At 57.2% G+C, this 22257-nt stretch overlaps 1 protein-coding gene across 1 annotated transcript; it reads left to right on the forward strand.

Moving 5' to 3' along the window:
* Positions 1 to 4127: 4127 nt before the first annotated feature.
* On the forward strand, positions 4128 to 21880 carry VAT1 (vesicle amine transport 1). The gene is made up of 6 exons (XM_077315109.1): positions 4128 to 4729; positions 13244 to 13451; positions 13923 to 14093; positions 14685 to 14774; positions 15912 to 16153; positions 18046 to 21880. Exons 1-6 carry the CDS (start codon positions 4280 to 4282, stop codon positions 18148 to 18150), a joined length of 1266 nt encoding a protein of 421 aa, XP_077171224.1. The 5' UTR covers positions 4128 to 4279; the 3' UTR covers positions 18151 to 21880.
* Positions 21881 to 22257: the final 377 nt, after the last annotated feature.

Genomic DNA, 22257 nt, shown 5'->3' on the forward strand with positions numbered 1-22257 from the left:
AAGTCTTCGGCAAGGGGCCCGGCTGCAACCCTGAGAATTCTTCCCCAGGAGCAAGCGCCATCTCATCAAATGGGCTGGGCTGCCGGGGAGACCTTCTTCCCTAACTCTCGGGCAGTTTCCTCCTGGACGTGGCCCCACACCACGTCCTGAGCCAGAATGTTGTCCAGTAATATTTTTCTAGCAGGCAGAAATCAAGGCAACTAAACCAGGCAAGCTGTTCTAAGCGAAGGCAGCTTTCCAAGGCTTGGTCTGATGCTGCCACAAGAGGAGTCTATTTCATCTGGAATTGAGGGATATCTGGTGCACATGAGAGCACATGTATGAAACCGCAGTTCTGGGTTCACTGAAAACTTCACCGTGTTATACTCAAACTGCAGGAAGAAGAAGGCGGAAAGGTTTATTGTTAAGACCCCACTTTTTCATGACCCAAAAGAGTCCCAAAGCAGCTGACCACCCCCCTTCCCTTCTTTTCGCCACAACAGACACCGTCTGTGAGGGAGGTGGGGCTGAGAGAGCTCTGAGAGAGCTGTGGATGTTCCAAGGCATCAAGCCCAGTTCTCCAGATGAGAGGCTGCCCACGCTGGCTCTCAAGAAGTATCGTGTGCAGATAACGACAAAGGATCATATACTCTGCTCGGCTCAGACCACCTGGAGGATTGGGTTCACATTTGGGCACTGCAGCCACATTCAGGATGTTGACAGAGGAGGGCAACAAGGGTGGCGAGGGGCTTAGAGGCCGTTTAGGCTGGAGACGAGAGAGACCTGACTGGTGGGCGATGCCTGCTCCAGGATGGGGGAGTCCGGGAGATGTGGGGTAGAGGGCAGGGACCTCAGAGGGTGCCATACAGGAGAGCCCACCCTCCGAAGCATCCCTCTCCTCCTGGGAAACTGATCTCTGCAGTCGGGAGATGTGCTGTCATTCCAGGAGATCTCCAGGCCCCACCTGGAAGCTGGCATCCCCAGCTGGAAGCCTTCTTGCCTTCCTCCCTTCTCTGACAGAGAAGCCGTTCCTCCCCCACAGCCGGCAGCCTGGAGATGGACATTCAGAGATGGCCAGACAGCCTGTCGGGGAGCCGCCTGCGCCCTCGGGAGCCCAGCAGACACCGTGTCGAAAGCCGCCCTCGCCAGCCTGCCTCCCGCTAGGGCAGAGCCCTCTTCTTCGGGGCCCAAGGGCTTGGCGTCCTGCTCTTAATCACCCAAGGGCACCTGAGGGTAACGTCGCCAGGAGAGCTGAGTAGTGTCTGTCTGCCAGGCGAGAGGAGTCCAGGGGTGGATTGCCACTGGCTGCCTCTGATCAGGGCCTGGGGCTCCTCAGAGGTTGCCCTTCCAAGCGCGGCCGGGCCGACCCTGCTCGGCTTCCCAGATCCGATGCGCCTGGGCTTGCTGGGGCTGCGCACCTCGGGCCTGCCGGACCTCCCTTGCCCTGATCTCTAATGAGAGACCGGACTTCTGTAACTCGCTCTCTGCTGGCCTTCCCTTCTCCCTGCCCTGGAAACGGCCCCAGGGTTGTTTCTTCAGCCTGGCTGAGAAGGTGCCAAGTCAGGTATTGCTTTAGAACCGGCTCATGGTGCCCAGAGATGCTGTGCAGCCTGCCTCCATTCGGCGCTCTCAGAGAACGCTGGGCTTTGGGGCATGCTCCGTTCAGGGTGGGTTTTCTTGGCCGACGATTCCTCAGGCGCCGGAGTCAGCCGGGGCCTGTTCATCCCACAGGGCTGCCCTCTCTCCGCATCATCTCCACTGTGCAGTCAGTGTCTTTGTTCCAGACCTGCCCAAAGAATCAGGAATATCGAGCAAGAGCACTGTGGTCACCAGTGGCTGTCACCAATGATGTCACAGCACCAGCCCCTCGGGAAGACGTGGTTGTGTGTGTGTGTGTGTGTGTGTGTGTGTGTGTGTGTGTGTGTGTGTGTGTGTACTCTAGCCATGTAATGCTACAAGGCCTGCCCTCTGTCCTTGGCTGATCGGGTATGGTGCAGGCCTGGCTGGGGTGATTTTAAAAACACAAAACAGATCCCAGGCAGGGTAATTTGTGGCTTTGTTGCTTTCCTCCAGTAGCTACTTCCAGACCAGAGAATCTCCAGTGGTGGGAGCAAAACGAACGCAGTTTCTCAGGGCTGTGAAATTGCACTTTGTCAGTGTCCCCCTCCCTCCCTCCCTCTCTCTCGACTTGTGCCTTCACGGCCACCAATGGAGAGCGGAGGCCGCCCACCCACCACCCATAAACGCGCTCTTGGGAGGCAAAGTCCTTCCCTCGGCTACTCAGAGACTACAAGATCAGAACCTGCTGACAAAAGGGCGAGGAATTATCCATGAACCTGAGTAAGCAATTTAAACGGTGCGTGTGCATATAGAACAGATGTGCAGGACATACATATTTAAAATTATCCTTCCAAGTCTGATTTGACAAGAGGATGGAGACCTTTTCTGCACTTTTGCACTCGGGATGTGCAGCTGAATATAGACCTTTATAATTGCACAATTTTCGATGAATCTATAGAGTGACTCAGGACACGGTCCTTGTACAATTTCATTCTATAAGCCTGAAAGAAATAGAATTCAGGAGATCTCTTTTCCTTTTTCCCAACATGTTCACGTGTTCCTTTCCCCCTCCTTTTTCTTCCTTTTTCTTCTCACGCACACTGCTGAAAGTTCATTGTTTTTGTTCTGTCATACTTAAAATTTAATAAAAAATAACTCGGGGGGGGGGATTCTAATTCCCGCAAGGAAGGCGTCTGTGTCTGTGTGTGTCACTAAAAGAAACGTGTCTTGACCGCTGAGGGATCGCCTTCAGGGGGGAGAATAAGAAATGGAAGGACCGAAAGAAGGGAAGAGCCATTTGGGGGCTGGGTGGCACCAGCTGGATTTCCGCTTGCAGCCACTGACGGGGGTGTCCACACATCCATTGCTATCTAGGGCAATGTCTGTCTGTCTAGCGCTCTCTGTCTGTCTCTCCCTCTCTCGCCCCCCCTGTAGGGATGGGCAATGGCCATACGAGGCCTCAGACAAGGGCTGGTCCTTAATTTAACTGGAAGCAAAAAACGCCTTTCTCCATAGGCAAGACTTCTCCTTATGGGGGGCAGATGGGTCGGGAACAAAACCCAAGAATGCTGGAAAGTGAACCTAAACGACCACAGAGAGAAGACAGCCAAACAAGAGCTGTTTATTTGTACCCCGATTTTTACTCCCGGAAGGGGTCCCAAAGCGGCTTCCAGCCGCCTTCCCTTCCTCTCCCCACCACAGACACGCTGGGAGGTAGGAGGGGCTGAGAGAGCTCTGAGAGAACTGGGTCCCCCAGCTAGCTGCATGAGAAAGAGGGGGGGGGGAATCCAACCCGGTTCTCCAGATTAGAGGCTGCTGCTTGAGGCCAAACTGGTTCTTGACCAGTTCCCGCGGCCACCAGCAGGGGGCGGAAGTAGGGTTGCCACATCAAGGTTCGGACACTCCTGGAGATTTGGGGGTGGATGGGGGACCTCAATCTAGGGCCATCTTGGTGTGGTGGTTAAGAGTGGCAGACTCTACTGGAGAGCTGGGTTCGAATCCCAACCCCTCCTTCCACTGAAGCCTGCTGGGTGACCTTGGGCCTGTCACTGTTCCCTCTGAGCTCTCTTGGCCCCACCACCGACTGTACAGTGGGGAAGGGGATGTGATCGTAACCTATCCTGGAGTGGTGGTCACGAGAAGGGGCGTCTCTAATCTGGAGAGCAGAAGCTGATTTCCCAGGCCTCCTCCACATGCAGCCAGCAGGATGACCTGGGGCCAGTCACAGTTCTCTCAGAGCTCCCTCAGTCTTCGTGTCAGTTGTGGGGAGAGGAAGGGAAGGGGCCCGTCAGCCGCTCTGGGCAGCAAAACGCGGCGTCTAAGAACCCAGCTCAGGGGCAGCTGTAATGGGGGGGGGGGGGGTCCCTGGGCTCCCGGGCTCGCAGGCGAGAGCAGGCAGCTTTCTGGAAGGCGCAGGCTGGAGAGCGGGCGGGGGGAGGCCAGCGAGGGCCCCTCTGCAGGCTGCGGCAGCGCCCCCTCCCCACTTCCAGGGCGGCCCGCAAGCGGCGCTCCCCCTCCCCTCTCTTCGCCCCGCCCCACTCGACGGCCGGCGCGGCGCGGCGCTGGGCTGGGCTGCGCGGGGCGGGCTGCAGAGCGCGCAGGCGAGGCGAGGCGAGGCGTGCGGGTGGGCGGCGGCTGCTGCTCGGGACTCGGCTCGGCTCCCTCTCGGCGCGGCGGCCTCGCCAGGCTCCCTCCCTCCTTCCTGCCTTCTCCGTCCGTCCGTCGGTCCGCGAGCGGCTCCATGTCTGCGGAGGAAGAAGGCGCGGCCGGGGGCGACGCCGCCTGCGCCCCCCCGCCCGCCGACCCCCCCGCGGCTCCCGCGCCCCCCCAGCAGCAGCCGCAGCAGGCGGCAGGGGCGGCAGGGGGGGCGGCGTCGGGGGGCGAGGGCGGGGAGGGGGCCTCTTCGCCTTCGCCTTCGCCGCCGTCGGGGGGCCGCCGCTACCGGGCGCTGGTGCTGACGGGCTACGGGGGCTACGAGAAGGTGAAGGTGCAGGCGCGGCAGTTGCCCGGGGCGCAGCCCAGCCCGGCGGCCGGCCAGGTGGGCGTGGAGGTGCGCGCCTGCGGACTCAACTTCGCCGACCTGCTCGCCCGCCAGGGCCTCTACGACCGCCTGCCCGCCCCGCCCGTCTGCCCCGGCCTCGAGGCCGCCGGCACCGTCGTGGCCACCGGAGAGGGCGTCGCCAGCCCCAAGGTGGGTCCCGGGGGAGGGGGCCGGGAGGGGGGCGGGGACCCCTGGGGGGTCTCCGGGGGCGGCGGGGGGGGGCAGCTACGGGGAAGCCTGAGCGCCGCGATCCCAGAGCCCCGCCTTGGGGGCGGGAGGGGGGGGGACCGGCCACGCTCCTCCCTCCCTCCTCGACGGCTCCCCGCCCCGGCGTCGAGTCTCTGGCCCCTCCCTTGCGGCAGCACGTGCCAACGCCCCCCGCCTCGCCCGGCTACTCTGCCGCCCCCATATGCTGCTGCTGACCGGCGGGGGCGGGCGTTTTGCACAATGCAGAGTCCGAGTCTGGCGGCGCCTCCGAGACCAACCGGGTTTGACTCCGGGTGCAAGCTTCGTGTGCTCGCAGGCTTCCTCGGCACCGTGGCGAGGGAATTAACCAGGTGTCAACTTAGTTAGCATGCAGCATACCCTCGGCCTAGGCTGGGTACCTGGCAGGGCCCGTGTCAGGGGAGGGGAGGCGCCCAGGGAAGCTCCCGCCCTGACCCAAAGGTGGCCGGGTGGCCTCCCCTGCCCCAGGGCCCGCAGAGGGAGAGGGGGTTGGGGTGGCTTCCCTGGGGGTCCCTATCCTCTGCTTGGCTTGCAAGGCCTGGGGAGATCCGGCTAGCTTGGCCCCCCGGAGCAGAAAGAGGGCCATGGGCCTGTGCCTCTGAGTCCAGGCCTCCTTCTGGCCAGGGTCGGGTGAGGGCGAGGGGTGCTGCACACTTCGAGGGGCTTTATGGCGGCCTGAGCCAAGTGGGACCTGGGCGAGATGTCTCAGGTGGACGTTTTACTTGCCGGGCTTTCAAAATGTACTGCGGGAGGACGAGGAGTCCAGCAAAGCTTGTCTCTTTGAAAGCCCCCATTTTCTATCACGGCTGAGTCTACAGGTTTGTTTGGCCTGTCTAGAAGCCAGTCCGTGCCCACTTCCCTTCATGCCCGGAGAAGAAGGGCTGGATTTTTGTATCCCACTTTTTACTACTCAAGGGAGTCTCAAAGCAACTTCCCACTGCCTTCCCTTCCCCACCACAGACCCCCTGTGAGGGGGCTGGGGCTGGGAGAGCTCTGGGAGAACTGTGATTGGCCAAAGCTCACCCTTCTGGCTGCATGGGGAGGAGGAGTGGGGAATCCAGCCCCGTTCTCCAGATTGGCGGCAGCTGCCACTCTTAACCATGGCACCCCTCTTGTGATTTGGTGTCCCTCACAAATAGGGTGCCCGAGGGGCAGCTTTAGGAAGACTTCCCAAATGGCCCAGTGTTGGAAGAGCGGGGTACCCAGGACTGGGCCCTGTCCCTCCAGGAGCGGGACAGTGAGACTTTCCCCGTTTCCCCCTGACAAGAGGCGGGTGGGAAGGAGGGGCGTGTCCCAGGGGCTGATGCTTGGAAGCCCTGCCGGGGTCAGCCCAAATGCTGCTGTGCTCCTTTTCCTTAAACCCTGCCTCTCTGCTGAGCCCACCTGGCAGCCTTCGAAACCTCAGGGCAATAAAACAATGAGCCTTTTTAGCGCCTGACTGTCACAGTGCCCAGAGTAGCCCAAGGGCTGGCAGCCGTTGGCAAGAAGCAGCCTGCAGAAAGGAAAGCGGCCGTCCGGTCTGGGGGCCGCTTCTGGCAGAGCCGCCCTGCGAAAAGGTGTGAGGACGGGCCGAGGAGGAGAAGGAGGAGAAGAGCCGAGTATTTTAGACCCCACCAGGAGAGCCTGGAGAGAACTGCTCCGCCAGAACGAAGAGGCTGGCCCAGGGTCACCCAGCTGGTTGCGTGTGGAGGAGGAGGAGTGGGGAATCCAGCCGGGGCTCCGGATTAGAGCCTGCCCCTCTGAACCGCCACTCCCCGCTGGCTCTCTCGCGGCCATGATAAATGCATCGGGCCTTGATTCAGAGTGGCAACACCCACTTCAGAGCGAGACTCACATTGACGCCACCCAAGGCGAGAGCTGTGCCTGGCCTCATTTGGCAGCCCGACAGAGAGACGAACAAGAACGTTGGCCAGGACTGCTGCCTCCGGAAGACCCCACCCTTCAGAGCCCATAAGGATGACCTCACAGTTCCCCAAAACCATCAGTGGTTGGCCCCCAAATGCCCCCCCCCGCTCTTCCAGATGATCTAACCGAAGTGAGGGACAGAAAAATTAGGAGGGATCAGCGAGGATGACAGTGAGGATCACCCTCCCAAGCAGCCGGGGCGGGGCCGTCTCCATCCCAGAACTTGGCCGGCGGAAACATCTTTCAGCTGTGGGTACCAGCTCAGAAGTCCCGCTTCGGGCAGCCGAAGTGCTTGAAGGCAGGCCTGCGGGGGCTGCTGCTCGTGACTCTCCCTTCCCGTCATCACCGTGACTTTATAAATCTGGCAAGAGGTGCGGTTCTCTTGGGGAGATTTAGGGAGCTGGGAAGGGGCTGGCTCAAGCGAGTGGCCTTCCCGAATCCAAGGACCTTGCCTGTCTCTGGCAGGGAGGCCGTCCGGTCCAAAGGGGCACAGGCAGTTCTAGCAAGCGGACGCCTTTCACGCTGGGCCAGGATTGAGCCTGACCTCTGTCAGAGCGCACCAGAGAGGCTTTGTCAGCAGAGAGTTTTGCAAATGCGTCTCAGTGCTCTGCCAGGGAGTCTGCCTCACAGGGACTCAGTCTGCTAATCAGCCGAGAGCCACCTTGGAAGGGTGGGCCTGGCGAAGTCCTGGCAAAGAAACGCTTGTGGTGAAGGAGGAGACCTCAGCCAAGCCCTCTCCTGACTGACCCTCCTTGCTGACCAGCCAGTGGCAGGAAATCCTCCAAGGAGGGGGAGAGGGCACCAGGAAACATTCCTTGCCCCATAGCCAGTTCCCTATTCCCTCAAATGAACCAGAGGCATCTTCAGAGTTAGTTGACATCCCCCCCCCCCCCGGAACATCCCAGAAGCCAGTTAGATGGACTTAGGGAGAGGGGGGCATAAGATCAAGTAAATTAGAAAGCATCAGGGGAATTAAGTCCTCAACGGAAGGCGTGTGGATGGGAATACTGGCTCCAAGGGTTACTTGAAGTGGGGGTGTGTGTCTTAAATCCTTGAGGCTGATCTTGAGATGGAGAAAGAATCCTGCATCGAGTGCTACAGGGTGTGTGTGTTAGACTAGATGGCCTGTGTGGCCCTTTCCAACTGAGTCTATAAATGCAGGAGATGATTGAAGCAGATAATGATATTAAACTGGGTGACTCCGACTACCGTCCTATTGACTGGGTAAACATGCTCAAGTCATGCTGTAGAAATGAGATTCCTGGACATCACCAAGCAGAGTGGCGCCACGTTGGAGGCAGGGTGATGGTGGACTCGGACCTTGAGGGTGCCACGGAAGCTGAGATGGGAGCGAGTGGCCAAAGGACCAGCGACATGGGCGGTCACAGGACCTCTGGGTAGCAGGAAGAAGAACATGTTGGCCCTGCTGCCCTTCCAAGGGCAACTGAGAAGCCCAGCCAGACAGGTGAGGAGGGCAACACCTGGCCCACGAGACTCCCACAAGGAACACCTTTGCAAAGGGGAGAGGAAGCGACTGGACGTCAGCTTCAAAAGGCTTCCCAAATGCAAGGGTGACATTTTGTGGGGTTTATCTTAGTGCCCATCAACATCCATCCACCCGTCCATCCATCCACCCATCCATCCATCCACCCATCCATCCAAAGGATTCCGTGGCACTTTTCAGGCCGTGGGCAGTTCTGTGCTGTCCTCGAGGGATGGGGCCTGAGCCACCGCTTCCGGGCCCTGAGGCATCCCTCAGTTGTGTGCTGTGCTTGCCCAGTTCAGTGTGACTCTGCCACCTGTGCTCTGGGCGATGCCTGAAAGGACAGGAAATGCGCTAGCGTGGGCTCTACGGTTAGGAGGCTGCAGTTCCCCATTTTGCAACAGAGACTTTCTTGTGCGTGTCAGTGGCTCTCAGTTGACACTTGCATAAAAGCCTGTTGTGCCAGGAATGCCACTCTCAGCTGAGCGGCCACGAAGTGAGATGACAAAGGGGGTGGCCTGTTGAGCTGCTGTGGCAGGAGCAGGGTCCGGCGGGGTCCCTTAGAGACGGACAGCATGTATTTCGGGAGGAGCTTTCATGTGCCACTCCTCACTCCTTCTGGTGTGCAGAGGGAGACCAAGCAGGGAATTCTCCTGAAGGGGAAGAGAACAAGGGGGTGGAAGAGAGGAGCTGGCATGGCTGTCAGGTTGAATGGCTTTGGAATCTTCCCCCTTCCCCCTGGAAGGTCCTGTGCAGGTTCTTCCTCTGGCCTTGGCACCTGCCTGGGTACCACGTGATGCCCAGGGCAGGGACCGCCAGCGTGGCATCTTCAGTGCCCAGAGGGTGATGTTCCCTCGTTGTTTCTGATAAAAGGAATCGGCTCAGCCCATGGGCCTCACCCAGAGCAGGAGTGGCTTTCTGGCTGCGTTTCTTCCTTTTCAAGCGTTTCCCTTTTGCCTTTCCTCCAGAAGCTCCCCCTCTCTCAGTTTCTTCACAGGGAAATCCAGTGAGGAAGGGGAGCTGTCAATCAGCTTCATAAATAGATAGCATCGTGTCACGGGTCGTGGCATGACATGAAGCTCCAGCTCTGGGTGGTGATGCGGTTTTAAGACAAGCAGCTTCACAGGAAGGGGAATTGAAGCCGAGAAGCAGTGGGAGGGGGGCCTGCTAATCCATCCCCCCCCCCCCCGGTGGGTTCCCAATGCCTGTTTCTCCTTCTCCAGCCCCATGGATTCGTCTTGTTGTGGGAGGAGACTGCTCTTCCGGGCAGGGAGCGCCAGTCCTGTCCTGCGCTTCAGAAGGTCCAGCGACATTGCTGGCCGAGAATCTCCTTCCCCCACCACCTCGTGCACAGTGTGGGGGACGTTTGCACCTCTTGCCAGGGTACCTGGGCAGCCAATTCCACATGGGAGACTCGGGGCTGGGCAGGTTTGGGGAGGGGAAGGGTCTCACGTGCTAGGATGCCGCAGGGTCCACAGCCCAAAGCGGCCATTTTCCCCCAGGGGAACTGCTTTCTGCCATCCGGAGGTTGTGGTTTGGGCTCCACCTGGAGGTTGGCAACCAGAGGGATGGTTGAAGTCTTTTAAAGTGCATCCCTCATTCTTTTCCTCTTGAGAATGTCTCAGCCTCGTGGGCTTTTTGTGTCTGCAGCGGGACCTCCCCTTGCATCTGATGGATGCCCTCCAGATAGCGGTTTCAGGGTGTGAGAAGTGGGGAGGCCTCCTGTGCCTTCCTTGCATTCAGGTATCATGTGACGAGTAGCCAGGAGATCTGAGGATTGCCCGGCAGGGACGGTCGGAGGTGGTTTTGCCATGGCTTGCCTCTGGGTCATGACCCCCCTCGTGTTCCTTGGGGGAGCTGCCACTCAACTGGTTGGAGGTCTCCCCTCCAAATCCTAGCCGGGGGCAGATCTGACCAGACTTTCTATCCGGCAAGGGTCACTCTGCCTTTCTGGCCTCATCACTACCCCCTTTTCCTTTTCCTTTTGTTCAGTGCCAGTTTGCAGTTTCCTTCTTCAGGGGGCTGGCCCTGTGCTGTGCTGCTCCTTCTCTGTGCCTCCTTTCCTGGGGCGGGCACAGCAAGTGACACCTTCCGATTCTTGATCAAAAGGGGGTGGAGCTCGCTGCCTGCCAGGTGGCCAGGGATTTTCGACGCCCTGTGAGGTCCAGCCCTCACCTTTCAGCACAGTAAAGCTGTATTCAAGCTACAAGCGGACAAAATCTGCATACACACAAAAGCTTGTGTCTTGAATAAAACTTTTTTGGCCTGGAAGATGGCACAAAGTTTGTCCTGCTGCTTCTGGCCAACGTGGTGGCTCATCTGAAAAGTTTTTACATCGTTTTCCTCCTGATCTCTGGTTCTGCTCCCGCCTCTCGCCTGTGCAGCTGTTGTGCAAAAGAGCATCGTGCTCACAGGAGAGCTATGGGGAGGGGCAGCTGCTTGTGAGGATGACTCACTCAGATGCTTCCCTCTGATTTGCTCCCAGCCCAAAATCCAGAGTTAGCGTTTTGAGCTGCATTTATGAATGTGGTTTTGGCACATGATGGGGGTGGGTGGGAGGGAGGTCATGGGGCTGAAGGGAGGAAGTTGTCTCCAGAAAGGCCGGGGAACTGGCTCTGGAGACTTCACTTCAAACTGAAAACTGAGATTCTTTGTTCTCCGAGTGAGGCTGGAGCCTGTAGTGGGAAGCAAGATGTTTCCTTTCCGTTGTTAATGTGTCTCTGCCACGGCCTGGGAATATGTGGGGGAGTGCATGGAAGAGCCACTGAGTTGGGCTTTATCTCGGTCGGCCTGGAACAAAAGTTCTCTCCCAGCTGATTGTGAGCAGAAGGGTCCAAAGGCAAACAACCCGGCTGGCTCTTCCTGGCTTCTGTGTGTCCTTCTCACACCCCACACCACAAAAGGAGCCACCGCAAGGGGACGGCCCCAGGGCCCGCCTCCTGGGCATGAGGTTCTCTCGCCCCAGAAATCACTGCTTTCTCAGGGTGCCAGAGAAAAGCCGTATTAAAAAGCTGCCAATGGCCAATGCGTTCGGCCTGCCTCACCCTGCAGTGAGAGCGTCTCTGAGTCTGAGCTTAGCCAGCGGTGCTTAGAAGTGAACCTTGTTTGTTTCCAAGGACTTGTTCTGAGCCGTATTCTGGGATTTGAGTCACAGGATGAAGCGGAGATTGAAAGAGTGAATGATGTATCCTCCCCCCCCACACACACACACACAAACAAACGCAACGCACATTCCTAGCAGAGATGGAATTTGGACATGGTTCTTCTGGCATGCACGACCCCACTGTCCGCTGTCTGGGGAATGGCCATGAATCATCTTCCGCTCCGTGATGCAGTTGGGCGTCTTTCCTCCGTTTGGGCAGGGCAGCGTGGGGCCTCTCTGGCCTGGCCGGGCCCTGGAGCAACAGATTCTGCAGCCAGCCAGTGAGTGAAGGAGAGGGGAGAGTTCGTGCAGAAGGCCAGGGCTGCCGAGCTGCACCGAGGTTCTTTTCCTGATAGTGGAGCCAGATAAACACAGGATTTCCTCCCTGCAAAGGATGTGGCTGTTTTTTCCCCTCTCCAGCCTGAATGGGGTCCGAGGGGCTCCATTGTTTCCACCCAATCCGTCTCCCTTGCATGTTTGCCCGGGTCCTTGACAGACCTGTACATCTTGCTGGCTCTGCTCATGCAAAACCTGCCGCGTAACAGCAGCCAAAGTAGTCTGTAGTTTTGGACTGTCTCAGAGAGGATCCCTCTAAAGGAGAGATTCAAAGGAGTGGCCGTCTTGGTCTGAAGTAGCACGATAAAATCAGAGTCCAGACCAACAAAGACCACCTTTAAGACCAACAAAGATTTATTCAAGGCGTGAGCTTTCGAGTGCAAGCCCTCTTCCTCAGACTAAGAGCTGACCATCATAGCGGTAGGAATAGATAAGCTAAAGTTCTAAAGGACACTTTGCTAAGGAGCCCTGCACAAGAGGGAGGGGACTTTGGGGAGTTGGGAGGCTCTGAGACGACAAGTCATTGAGCATTGGTGGGAGAGTGCTTTCTCCTGGTCAGCAAGGGGAGCCGTGTAGCCCCCCCCCCCATGGCTGGCTGGTGAGACCGTGGCTATTTCCCCATGAGAGTCAGTTTGGCGTAGTGGTTAGGAGTGCGGACTTCTAATCTGGCATGCCGGGTTCGATTCTGCGCTCCTCCACATGCAACCAGCTGGGTGACCTTGGGCTCGCCACAGCACTGATAAAACTATTCTGACCGGGCAGTGATATCAGGGCTCTCTCAGCTTTGCCCACCTCACAGGGTGTCTGATGTGGGGAGAGGAAAGGGAAGGTGACTCTAAGCCGCTTTGAGCCTCCTTCGGGTAGGGAAAAGCGGCATATAAGAACTTCTTCTTCTTCATAACCGCTGCATCTGTCAGCAGGACTTGCAGGTGGCAGATATCTTTTCCTGCCAGCTCCCCTGGTCTGGTACTCCAGGAGCTCTGCCCTTGAACTGTGACTCTGCTGACCCAAGTGCCTCTCGGGACTTGTGCTCCCCATTGGACATCCTTTTCAAGCGGGACCAGTGGGAACACACTAAAATCCGTCCTGAGGGGTGGCAGACCAACTGGTCTCTAGAGCGCCTTGTAGGTGTCGGCCAATGGTCCGGCTTCCCTGTAACTATTTTCTTTGCTCAAGACACCACATTCTCTGTGCTTTGACTCAGCACCCATTTCCTCTGCTCTGAATCCATGAGAGAGAGGCTCAGGGGATGTGAACCCCAGTTCGGATAAGGTCACTGGTTCATCAGGCTAATTTTTCAGCATTTTGGAAGCGCAGATGCAATGCGGCAGCTGCAGAGAATTGCTCAGGAGCAAACGCTTGTTGGTCATCTGCAGCTGAAAGGGAGGGCAGCCTTGCTGCACACCTGGTTGGATAGAGGGGAGTCCCAAGCTTCTTGGAGGAAGGTGTGTTTGACTTGAGTGTGTTTAACTCAGAAGGGAAGGCCGCCTTGGTCCGGCAGGGGTGTCAGTCTGGCTGCCCCCTCCAGCCCCCTCCTGCCAGCCCTGCTCAGCCACTCTTCTTCTTGTTCCAGGTGGGCGACCGAGTGATGATCCTGGCCCGCTCGGGGCTCTGGCAGGAAGTGGTCACCGTGCCAGCCCACCAGACCTTCCCCATTCCCGACGGGATGAGCTTTGAGGAGGCGGCGGCCTTCCTGGTCAATTATGTCACGGCCTACATGATCCTCTTTGACTTCGGCAACCTGCGCCCCAACCAGAGCGTCCTCGTCCACATGGCGGCGGGTGAGGAGCCCGGGTGGGGCGGGTGGGGTGGCTGAGGCAGGCCACCTTGGGCTCCGGCCTCCCTGGGGCCTTTCCATCAACGCCAGCCCTGGCTAAGGCCCTGGGAACTGCAGAGGGGTGCGGTTTCGTGTAGCATTCTTGACATCTCCCCTTCCCCAAATCGTGGGATTTTTGAGGGCAGGGGGTCTTCCGTGGTGTGGCAGGAAGCCTGAGGAAGAGGTCATTTTGTAGCCCTGGTCATTGTTCAGCGTATGGCAGAGTGCCTCACCGGAAGCATATGCTCTCTATCCCTTATAATAAAACACGTATTGTGGCCCCAGACCTGGGGGAGGGGGTCCTTTTCCCCACCTCCCATAAAGAAAAATGAAGCTTGGGGCACCTCGGGAAGAACTGCACCGTCTAACACCAACCCTGCAAGGTCCTGTCGTTTGTCCCAAGCAGCTCTGCTTACGTGGGCTTTTCCCAACTTAGGCGGGGTGGGAACGGCAGCTGTCCAGCTGTGCCAGACGGTGGAGAATGTCACCATTTTTGGGACGGCATCTGCCACCAAGCACGACGCTCTGCGGGAGAACGGAGTCACCCACCCCATTGATTACCGGGGAGCGGACTACGTGGAGGAAGTCCGGAAAATCTCTCCGAAAGGTCAGTAACGGGAGCAGAAATCCCAGGCCTTAAGCGCTGCCACCTAATGAGGGACTCAGATTACTGAAGCCGGAGGAGTGAGCAGAGAGAGGGGATTTTCAGTGGTGGCCCCTCAGCTTTGGAACGGCCTCCCTCTGCAGGCTGCCCTGGCATTCCCTGTCTTTTGGCACCCAAACATGTCTTTTCTACCCAGGCTTTCAACTGAGCAGCTCTGTTTTTAAAAGCTGGTTTTGTGGTCTGCTGTGTCCCTGTGGGTGCCCCTCAGTCAATCCATTTTGAACGGGAGGATTTAATTGCATAGCCATCTGGGCTAACTGCTGGGGCTGCTGCAGACCTGCTGATTTGGGGCATGTATCCTAACGCTGTTGGCCTAGGAGGTCTTACAAAAGAGTGAAGCTCGTTGGCCAGGCAAACCCCTTACAATTCAGGCGTACCTTTGCAGCTTTCAACCCAGATCTCAACGGTTCAGATATTTAAGCATAGCCACTGTGAAAATGTCCAGCGTGGTGTTTGGGTGAAGCTCTGCTTGCTTTCTGCGGGAGATGATGTTAAATCTGTTCATGCGGCCACTTCCTTCTTCTCCCTGCCTAGGTGTAGACGTTGTCCTAGACCCCTTGGGGGGCTCAGATACCACCAAAGGCTTTAACCTCCTGAAGCCCATGGGCAAACTGATCACTTATGGTAAGTTGGTGAAGAGATTGTCCAGGTTTCTTGGTCTTGTGCGGTCTGTGGAGCGTCTTGTGCGGTCTGCGGAGATCTTTGACGAAGCTGGTTCCCCTCTGTGGCTGTTGCAGAAACGGTCTTCTCTCCCGTGAGATGAGCAGGAGGCAGGGGACTTACTCCCTCCTCATGTCCCTGACTCTGCAGGTGGCAGCAGGGCCTCCGGAGGCCCATGCCAGCCTCTGCCCTCTCTGAGCCATGCTTCGGGGTCGGCCTGTCAGTCATCCGGTTTAATTTATGCCCCCCACTTTTCATTGCCTGAAGGAGTCTCGGAACAGCTTCCCTTCCTCTCCACACAACAGACACCCTGTGAGGTGGAGCGGAGAGAGCTCTGAGAGAACTGAGACTGGCCCCGGGTGACCCACTAGCTGGCTGCATGCAGGGGAGGAGTGGGACATCCAACCCAGTTCTCCAGATTGGTGGCTGCTTCTCTTAACCACGACCGCACCACGCTGGCCCTTGCGGCTTGCAGACCAGCTGCCAGAGGGTGGAGGGACATCGCCAGGAGGGGAGACCAGGCCGGGGTTGCTCCGCACCGTGACCCGGTTCTTTCCTGACCCAAATATAATAACTGGTCAGATCCTTCATGGGTTTATCTCCCTACACCTGAGCAGGAGACTGGCTGAAAGAAGCACGGTTGCTTTTCTGAGCAGGCGTAGAAGGGCCTAAAGGTCTCCCAAGTGGATTCCTTATTCTTCTTTCCAGTCTGCTCTTCCCCAGCCAGGCAAGGACAGAACAGTGTGGGGAAAAGTGACCCAATCCTTCCTCTGCTCACGGTGACCCCAGGGGTGGGATTGGGGCCCTGTTGCAGTGGCAGAAAACAGCTTGAGGCCTGAGGCACCTTTAAGGCCGACAGAGTCTCATGCCCAGAATTAAACCATCTCCAAACTGCCAGGCAGTCCTCGGGTCTCCTGGCTGTGCGAGATCCACAGCATAGGATAAGGAAACTGGAATAGGGGAGGGAGCTGCAGCCCCTCCCCACGTGTGGTGCCTGAGGCAGCGTCTTAGGTTTTGAGGCTGTAAGGCTGCTGTCAACAGCCGGGGGGTGGGAGAGCCGTCTGCTGGGCCCTCTCAGCTCCTTCTTCTCCTCCTCGCCAGGGGTGGCCAACTTGCTAACAGGGCAGAGGAAGAACCTGGTGGCCCTGGCGAAGACCTGGTGGAACCAGTTCAGCATCAACGCTTTGCAACTCCTTCACCTCAACAAGGCCATCTGCGGCTACCACATGGGCTACCTGGACGAGGAGGTGGAGCTCATCAGTGGGGTGGTGGCCAGGTTGGTGGCCCTGTACAGCCAAGGCAAGATCAAGCCCAAGGTGGACTCCGTCTGGCCCTTCGACCAGGTGAGCGCGAACAACGGCATGTGCCCGGTTGGGGTTGGGGCCACAGAGGGGCAGGGGACGGGGCGTAGATGGCTTCTCCCCTCTGTTTTTCCTGACTGAAGAGCCCCAGAGTGGAGCAAAGGTTGGTAGGAAACTGGATTTAAAAAAAATAGGGGACAGGTGTTTGTAAAGTGAACAGGCAAAGCTCTCACAAGGCCTTTCAGATCGCAGCCTCTAATATTGGGGGATTGGGGGGGGATTGGTAATCCGAAGGGGCAGCTCCAGTTTTATTTCGCAACCAGACGTGTTTTGTCAGAGGGAGGGAGTCGGCATGCAGGAAATGCAGGAAGGAGGACTGGGGGAGGGAGGGAGGGGGGCGCAGCCAGAGCAGAAAGAGGAAGGGAGCATGGAGCAACAGAGGCTGGAGAATGGGGGGAGGGGGCTGGGGGGGGTGGCAGGAGGAGGGGAATCCCTGCTTGTGGTCCCTGACGGTGCCAATTGCAGAGCAGCAAAAGTAGCTGACATCGACCAGGGCTAAATGTAGGGTTCTGCATAAGGTGGGCAGGGAGCTTGTCAGTCACAGGTAAAAATGTGGCTTTGTGAATTAACTGAAGTGAGAATAAAAGCCAAAACAGCCTGTTTGGTGACTGAGGGTGTTTCAGGAGGCAGAATAATGGTGAGTTTGTCAGACGGAGGAATGAGATGGGGAAGGGAAATGGTTCCACCAAGCCTCAGAGCGCTTCTAGAACAGTCTCTCCGAACTTATTTGGAAGTACATCTAAGCCAGAGGTGTCCAACTCATTTCTTACGAGGGCCAGATCCAAGAGAAATGCCTCTTTGTCTGACCAGGCCACGTGTGCCATAAAATGTGACGCCAAGAACCATATATACAAAATGTATAAAGGGCATAGCCAAACCCAATTGACAATATTATTTTTCATTCAAAATACAAACGAAAGCAAGTGAAAGCAGTTGATTTACTGGGGAACCCACAGATGCTCCAATAAACGAATGGGACAGAGATGAGAAGGGGTCCAAGCATTCTCGTATCTCCCACCTCTTTGTTTCATGCTAAGCAAGTTACGAAAGGAAAGGAAAGGGATGAGATGGTGCTATAGAGGAAGAATATTTTGGATCCGAAAACAGCAATAGCTACCTTCCGTGGTGGGAAGTCCTGAAGTGATAAGACGAACTAGCCTGTGAGCTGGGTGCATGTTGTGGGTTCAGGAACAGCAGCCACAGTGATGTTTAAAAAACCCCAAATGCCTCCTAAGGCTAGATTCGGGTGGTTAGCCCCCGAAAACAATGTGCTTGAAGTAAGTACCAGTATGAAATTAAAAAAACAGAGACTCTCTAATGGTTCTAGCAAGTTTGTGACGAAGAACCCTTGATTGAGTTGAAGGGGAACCTGTGGGGTGATGTAATGCAGCAAAGGGTCTTCTCAGGCAGCTGTAGCCGAATAGGTATTTGGGTGTGGTGCTAAAATGGGCTTGATTGTGGGAGGGGAAACAGCTGGGATCCATAACTAAACAAGGAAAGAAATTAGGAAAAGGATAGCTCCAGGTGCTGTGAGGCTATCTGAGAGAATTAACAAACTGTCCGAAGATTCTTTTGTTGGGGCGTTCCTGGGTTAGCCAAAGGTCAGTGTCCAGGCCCCTTGTGCCTGGGTTAGGTTACTCTGCGATGGCCAAGATCCTTTGGGAGGGATATGGCAGTTCACCAGAGCACTTTTGTCCTGTTTCTGGCACACGGACATTTCTGAGCCAGCTCCAAGGCCCCGTCATGCTTTGCTTAGGCGTGCCAGAAGGATTATTAAGAAGGGAGGGGTGCAGGCCAACTCCCTCTTGTGTGCAGGGTGGGGGTCCTAACAGGGAATGGGTCTTGCCGACCTCCTCTCCTTTTTCCCATGCCAGGTGGTGGACGCCATGAAGCGGATGCAGGAGAAGAAAAACATCGGGAAAGTTGTGCTTGTCCCTGAAGCGCCACAGCAGGAAGAAAGCAAGAAAGCAGAGAACTGAAACAGAGGAAGCTGTGGGGAGAGGGGGCATCCTCAGGGCCCCCCTCCCTGCTGTTTTTGTTTTAGCTCCCCTCCCGAAATGACCCTTCCAGGGAAGCAGGAATGGACACTGCTCTCCATGGGATAAGTGATGCAAAACTGGTCATCTGGCAGCCTTCAAAAACTACGCAAGCTTTTGAGTTTCACACGGCACTTCCTTGTAGACACTCAGAAGATCGCGTTGTTTTTATAAGCTGCTGGTTGGCCCTGGAACATTCTCCTCTCCCCTGCACCTCCCCTTCTGTGATTTCAGTACTTTTGCCCAGTTAAGGGGCTGCAAGACACAATTTGAGTTGGGGGGGGCGGGCGGGCGGGGAGAGTCAAGGCAAATGCCCCTTGTTTCTGGATGGTTGTGTTTTCCCTGTTGCTTGCTCTCGCACACACTGTTTACATTTCCACCCTCGGGCATCTTCTCCCTCCCTCCCTCCTGCTCCCTTAGCAACTAATGGCTTCACAGCACTTCCTCCGGCTCCCGTTATTCCAGCCCCCATGGACTGTTTCCGTAGCAACCAAAGCTGCCCCTTGCAACGCGCAGGACCGGCCAGATGGTTGCCGTTCAGTCCCTGGGTTTGGCGCATCCCTTGCTGACCCCTCCAACCTGAACGTGCTCCCAGGCCTCAAGGCAATCTCTGCCCACAGGAGCATGGAGCCATTTGGAGATGCGTCGAATCGCCCTGAACTTCGGCCAAAGAGTCCTCTGGGTCCAAGCCACTTCCTTGCTCTCCCCGCCCTGGCCCTGACTGACTTTCCCTTGTTTCTCTTGGGGGTGGGGGGCTGTCTGAATGGGCCAGAGGGGCTCAGCCTTAACCCTGCCAAAGAGCCAGTGGGTTGGTGGGGGTGGCCGCCAGGTCATCTCCAAGCTGGCCGTGATGCTGCCGTACTTGGCTTTCTTCTTCTGGCACGCCTTGTGGTCCCTGCGGGGGCAGGAGGCAGGTCAGCCGCGCGGAGGTGGAAACGGGACTAAAGCAGACGGGAGAAGCCCCCTCAGTTTTCCCTGCTCCTGCTTTGTCTCTGAACCCAGCTGGGGGGAAGGGGTGCCCGCCCGTGCCCTCTTGCTGCCCCAGGGGCTGATTTTTCTCTTTGGCTGTGTCTCCATTCCTGTAGAGCGGGAGCAGGCAGCGTTCTGGGTTGGGGGCCATTTGAGGACTAGCCAGCTGCTGCCTTTGGGTCTGCGTTGCCGGTGGGGGGATGTTAGGGATTCTCGGGCAGGAGGCCTCTCCCCCCACCCCTTGGGCACATAGAAGGCCTCACTTCTGGCTGCGGGAACTAAATGGCTCTGCCACCATATCCCTTTCTGCTTCCCTCGGCCCAGAGCCCGTCCTTGAAAAATCCAACCTTTGTCCCGTTCCAGGAAACCTTGACGGGTCTCCAGCCACCGAGACATACCCGGCTGCAGGAGCTCCCCAATGCCTTCGTGGGTTTCTTCCAAATGGCAGAGCAGTGCCAGGCCTTCTCCTGGGACGCCGGCGACACGGGGCGTGTGTGGGTGACGCTGGAGTGTTTCTGGCAGTCCTCCCCCCCCAGAAGTAGTCCCCAAAGGCCCCCATTACCAGAGGCTGGCCTTGGCCCTTTCTGGCCCCTGGGCCCTTAGTCGCTGGCGGCGACTGGAAGGGCCACTCGGCAAGATGTCCTCGCCTGCTTTCGGCTGCAGCCTCGCTGACTCCCGAGTCCGGCCTGCGGTTCTCGCACCCACCCACGGCCATCTTGTGCATGTTTCTGCCCGGTTGTCCTGCTGAGGCTCCGAGAGGGGCGGGGGTGGCTTTGTTGTGGGCTTGCTTCTGGCTGTCGGGGGGGGAGTGGGGGGCTTCGGATCCTGCAGAAGGCTCCCTCTCCGGCCTTTGCAGCTGAGCACCGAAGGATGTATTTTGAAGCAAGTGAGTCTCGTAGCGGCTCCAGGGGAGGGGGGTGTCTTCGGTTCAGGCAGCTTGTCTGTCTTGGCCAGACCCTCCGGGGCAGGGTGTGGCCGGGCGATTCTAGCACAGCCTTTGTGGAAAGCACACCCTTTCCTGCCCTCAGCTGGGGGCTCCAAGTCATCCCTGCAGCGGTCGGAAGCTGCCCATTTTCGCCCGGTGCAAAATGAAGTTTGCATTGTACAGAGCAGTTTCCCACCGCCTCCTGAAGCTGGGTGGGGCCTCTGGGAGCCCCCCTCCTCGCCGGCATAGGGAAGGGGCCGAGTCCAAACGGTGGTCTTTGTGGAAGAGCTCTTGCCTAGCAGGGCTTGCGCTGGAGTCGCTGGGTGGATGGCTGTCCCTCGATCAGAGCTGCCTGCTCCGTGCGCTTCTGAGGTCGGTGTGGCTGGCTGGCTCACGGCACCCCAGCCTATCCAAGCCACAGTGAGGAAAAGATCTGCTTAGAACAAGACGCCCCAGTGACAGGAACCCCCTCCCCCCTCGCCCGGCCTACTGATGCCTTATTCTGCATGGAGGCCCAAAGCTCTCTGCAGCCTTCATCTTTGGGGAAAACTCCTGCTGCCAGCTGCCCCGTCTCCCAAGCAAGCATGTGCACACACACACACACACAGTACCCCACACCCCAGCCCCTTTCCCAGTGCCTTCTTCCCCACCGAGAATTGGCTAGATCTAGTCCCGGAAGCTTTTGCCAAATCTGGCGCCTTTCAAAGAGTGCCCAAATAAATCAGGACAGTGTTGAGAAGTCCAGTGGGGAGGCCTGCACAACTGTTGTGCGAGCCCTTGCACACAAACCGCTCAGGGAAAGGGATCCCTGCCCTTCAGCACAGCGGGAGGCCTGGCCCGGTTCTACGTTGCTGGAGATAAAATTCATTGGAAGGGAGGCGCTTTCAAGAATATCCTCCTAACCCTAGTCTCCTTGTAGGAATTCAAATTTCTGTTCTAATGCATACCACATTGTGCTGTTTTTAATTTGGAAGCCAGCCGGGCTGGGGGAGACTTGGGCATAAGCAGACCGAGTTTCCCTTGTTCGTCTCCAACAAGCCAGCAAAAGGGGACAATTCCAAACGATGCGTCCCGATTTGAGCTTGCCATTGAATGTAGATTTAGGTTTGGTTTTTCAGCCAGCTTTTCCAACTGGGCCGTAATATAAATTTCTAGAAGTGGGGAGAGCTTTGTGTGGAAAGTTTGCTCCTTGCTGTCCACCCTGTCGGCTTTAAGCATAAGAATCTCAAAGCTCATTTTGGATTTTGCCGGCTTAGATAGCAAGGTGGATTTTGTGACGACCTCTGGGAGGGAGAACGGAGGGTGGAGTGCCAAAGGGGACAGGGGAAGTATGCCCTACCTGTGTCCAGGTGAGATGTCTAGTCTGCATGTTCTGTTTTGTCGTGGTGTCACGGTGTGCACTTGAGTGAGCTGTGATGAATGTCCAGCCAGAAGTGGGTCTGTGGAGGTTACTGCAATTCGGCGTGGGGCTGCTCTGCCGGCCAACGGGGAGCCCTGGGGCTGGGGCTGGCCAAGGGCCACTGGACACCCCCCCCCCCCCCCGTTCCAGGATCTCTGTGGGTGACTGGTGGGCAGTTCCTGCAGCTGCCTGGCCCTCCTCACTCCCTTAGGTTTGAAAAGAAGCCAGTGCCGTCCTGCTTGTGTGTCTGTCAAATATCGGAAAGCTCGTGTGCCAAGCCTGTTTACACGGATCCAGGCGTGTGAAATGCTCGCCTGCCTAATGTTACCCTATGCCTTATGTGGTTTTTGAGTGTTGATTAAAAGCATTACAAAAATATATATATACAGTCATTCCAATGTCTTTGTCACTTTCGGTGCCATGTGCTGGGTTGATTCTCCAGCAATTGAGCATTGCAAGTCCTGAGCCCTCCGTTCATTAGAAAAGCATGCTACGTGTCTTACCAGTGGAGGGACCGCAGGGGATCCATTGCACCCGTCTTATAGGGCACCCGCCAAGGCGACAAGGTGATCCAACGGCCAGTGGGAGGGCAGAGGGGTCCAGGGGGGCAGTCGCTGGGAGAAACGGGCTGGGTCTCCGTGCCGGAAGCCTCACTAAAGGATGACAATAAAACCAGAGTCCAGGAGCACCTTTAAGACCAACAAAGATTTATTCAGGGAGTGAGCTTTCGGGTGCAAGCACTCTTCCTCAGACTATG

Source organism: Paroedura picta, chromosome 16 (assembly GCF_049243985.1).
Source record: "Paroedura picta isolate Pp20150507F chromosome 16, Ppicta_v3.0, whole genome shotgun sequence".
Taxonomy (NCBI): Eukaryota; Metazoa; Chordata; class Lepidosauria; order Squamata; family Gekkonidae; genus Paroedura; species Paroedura picta.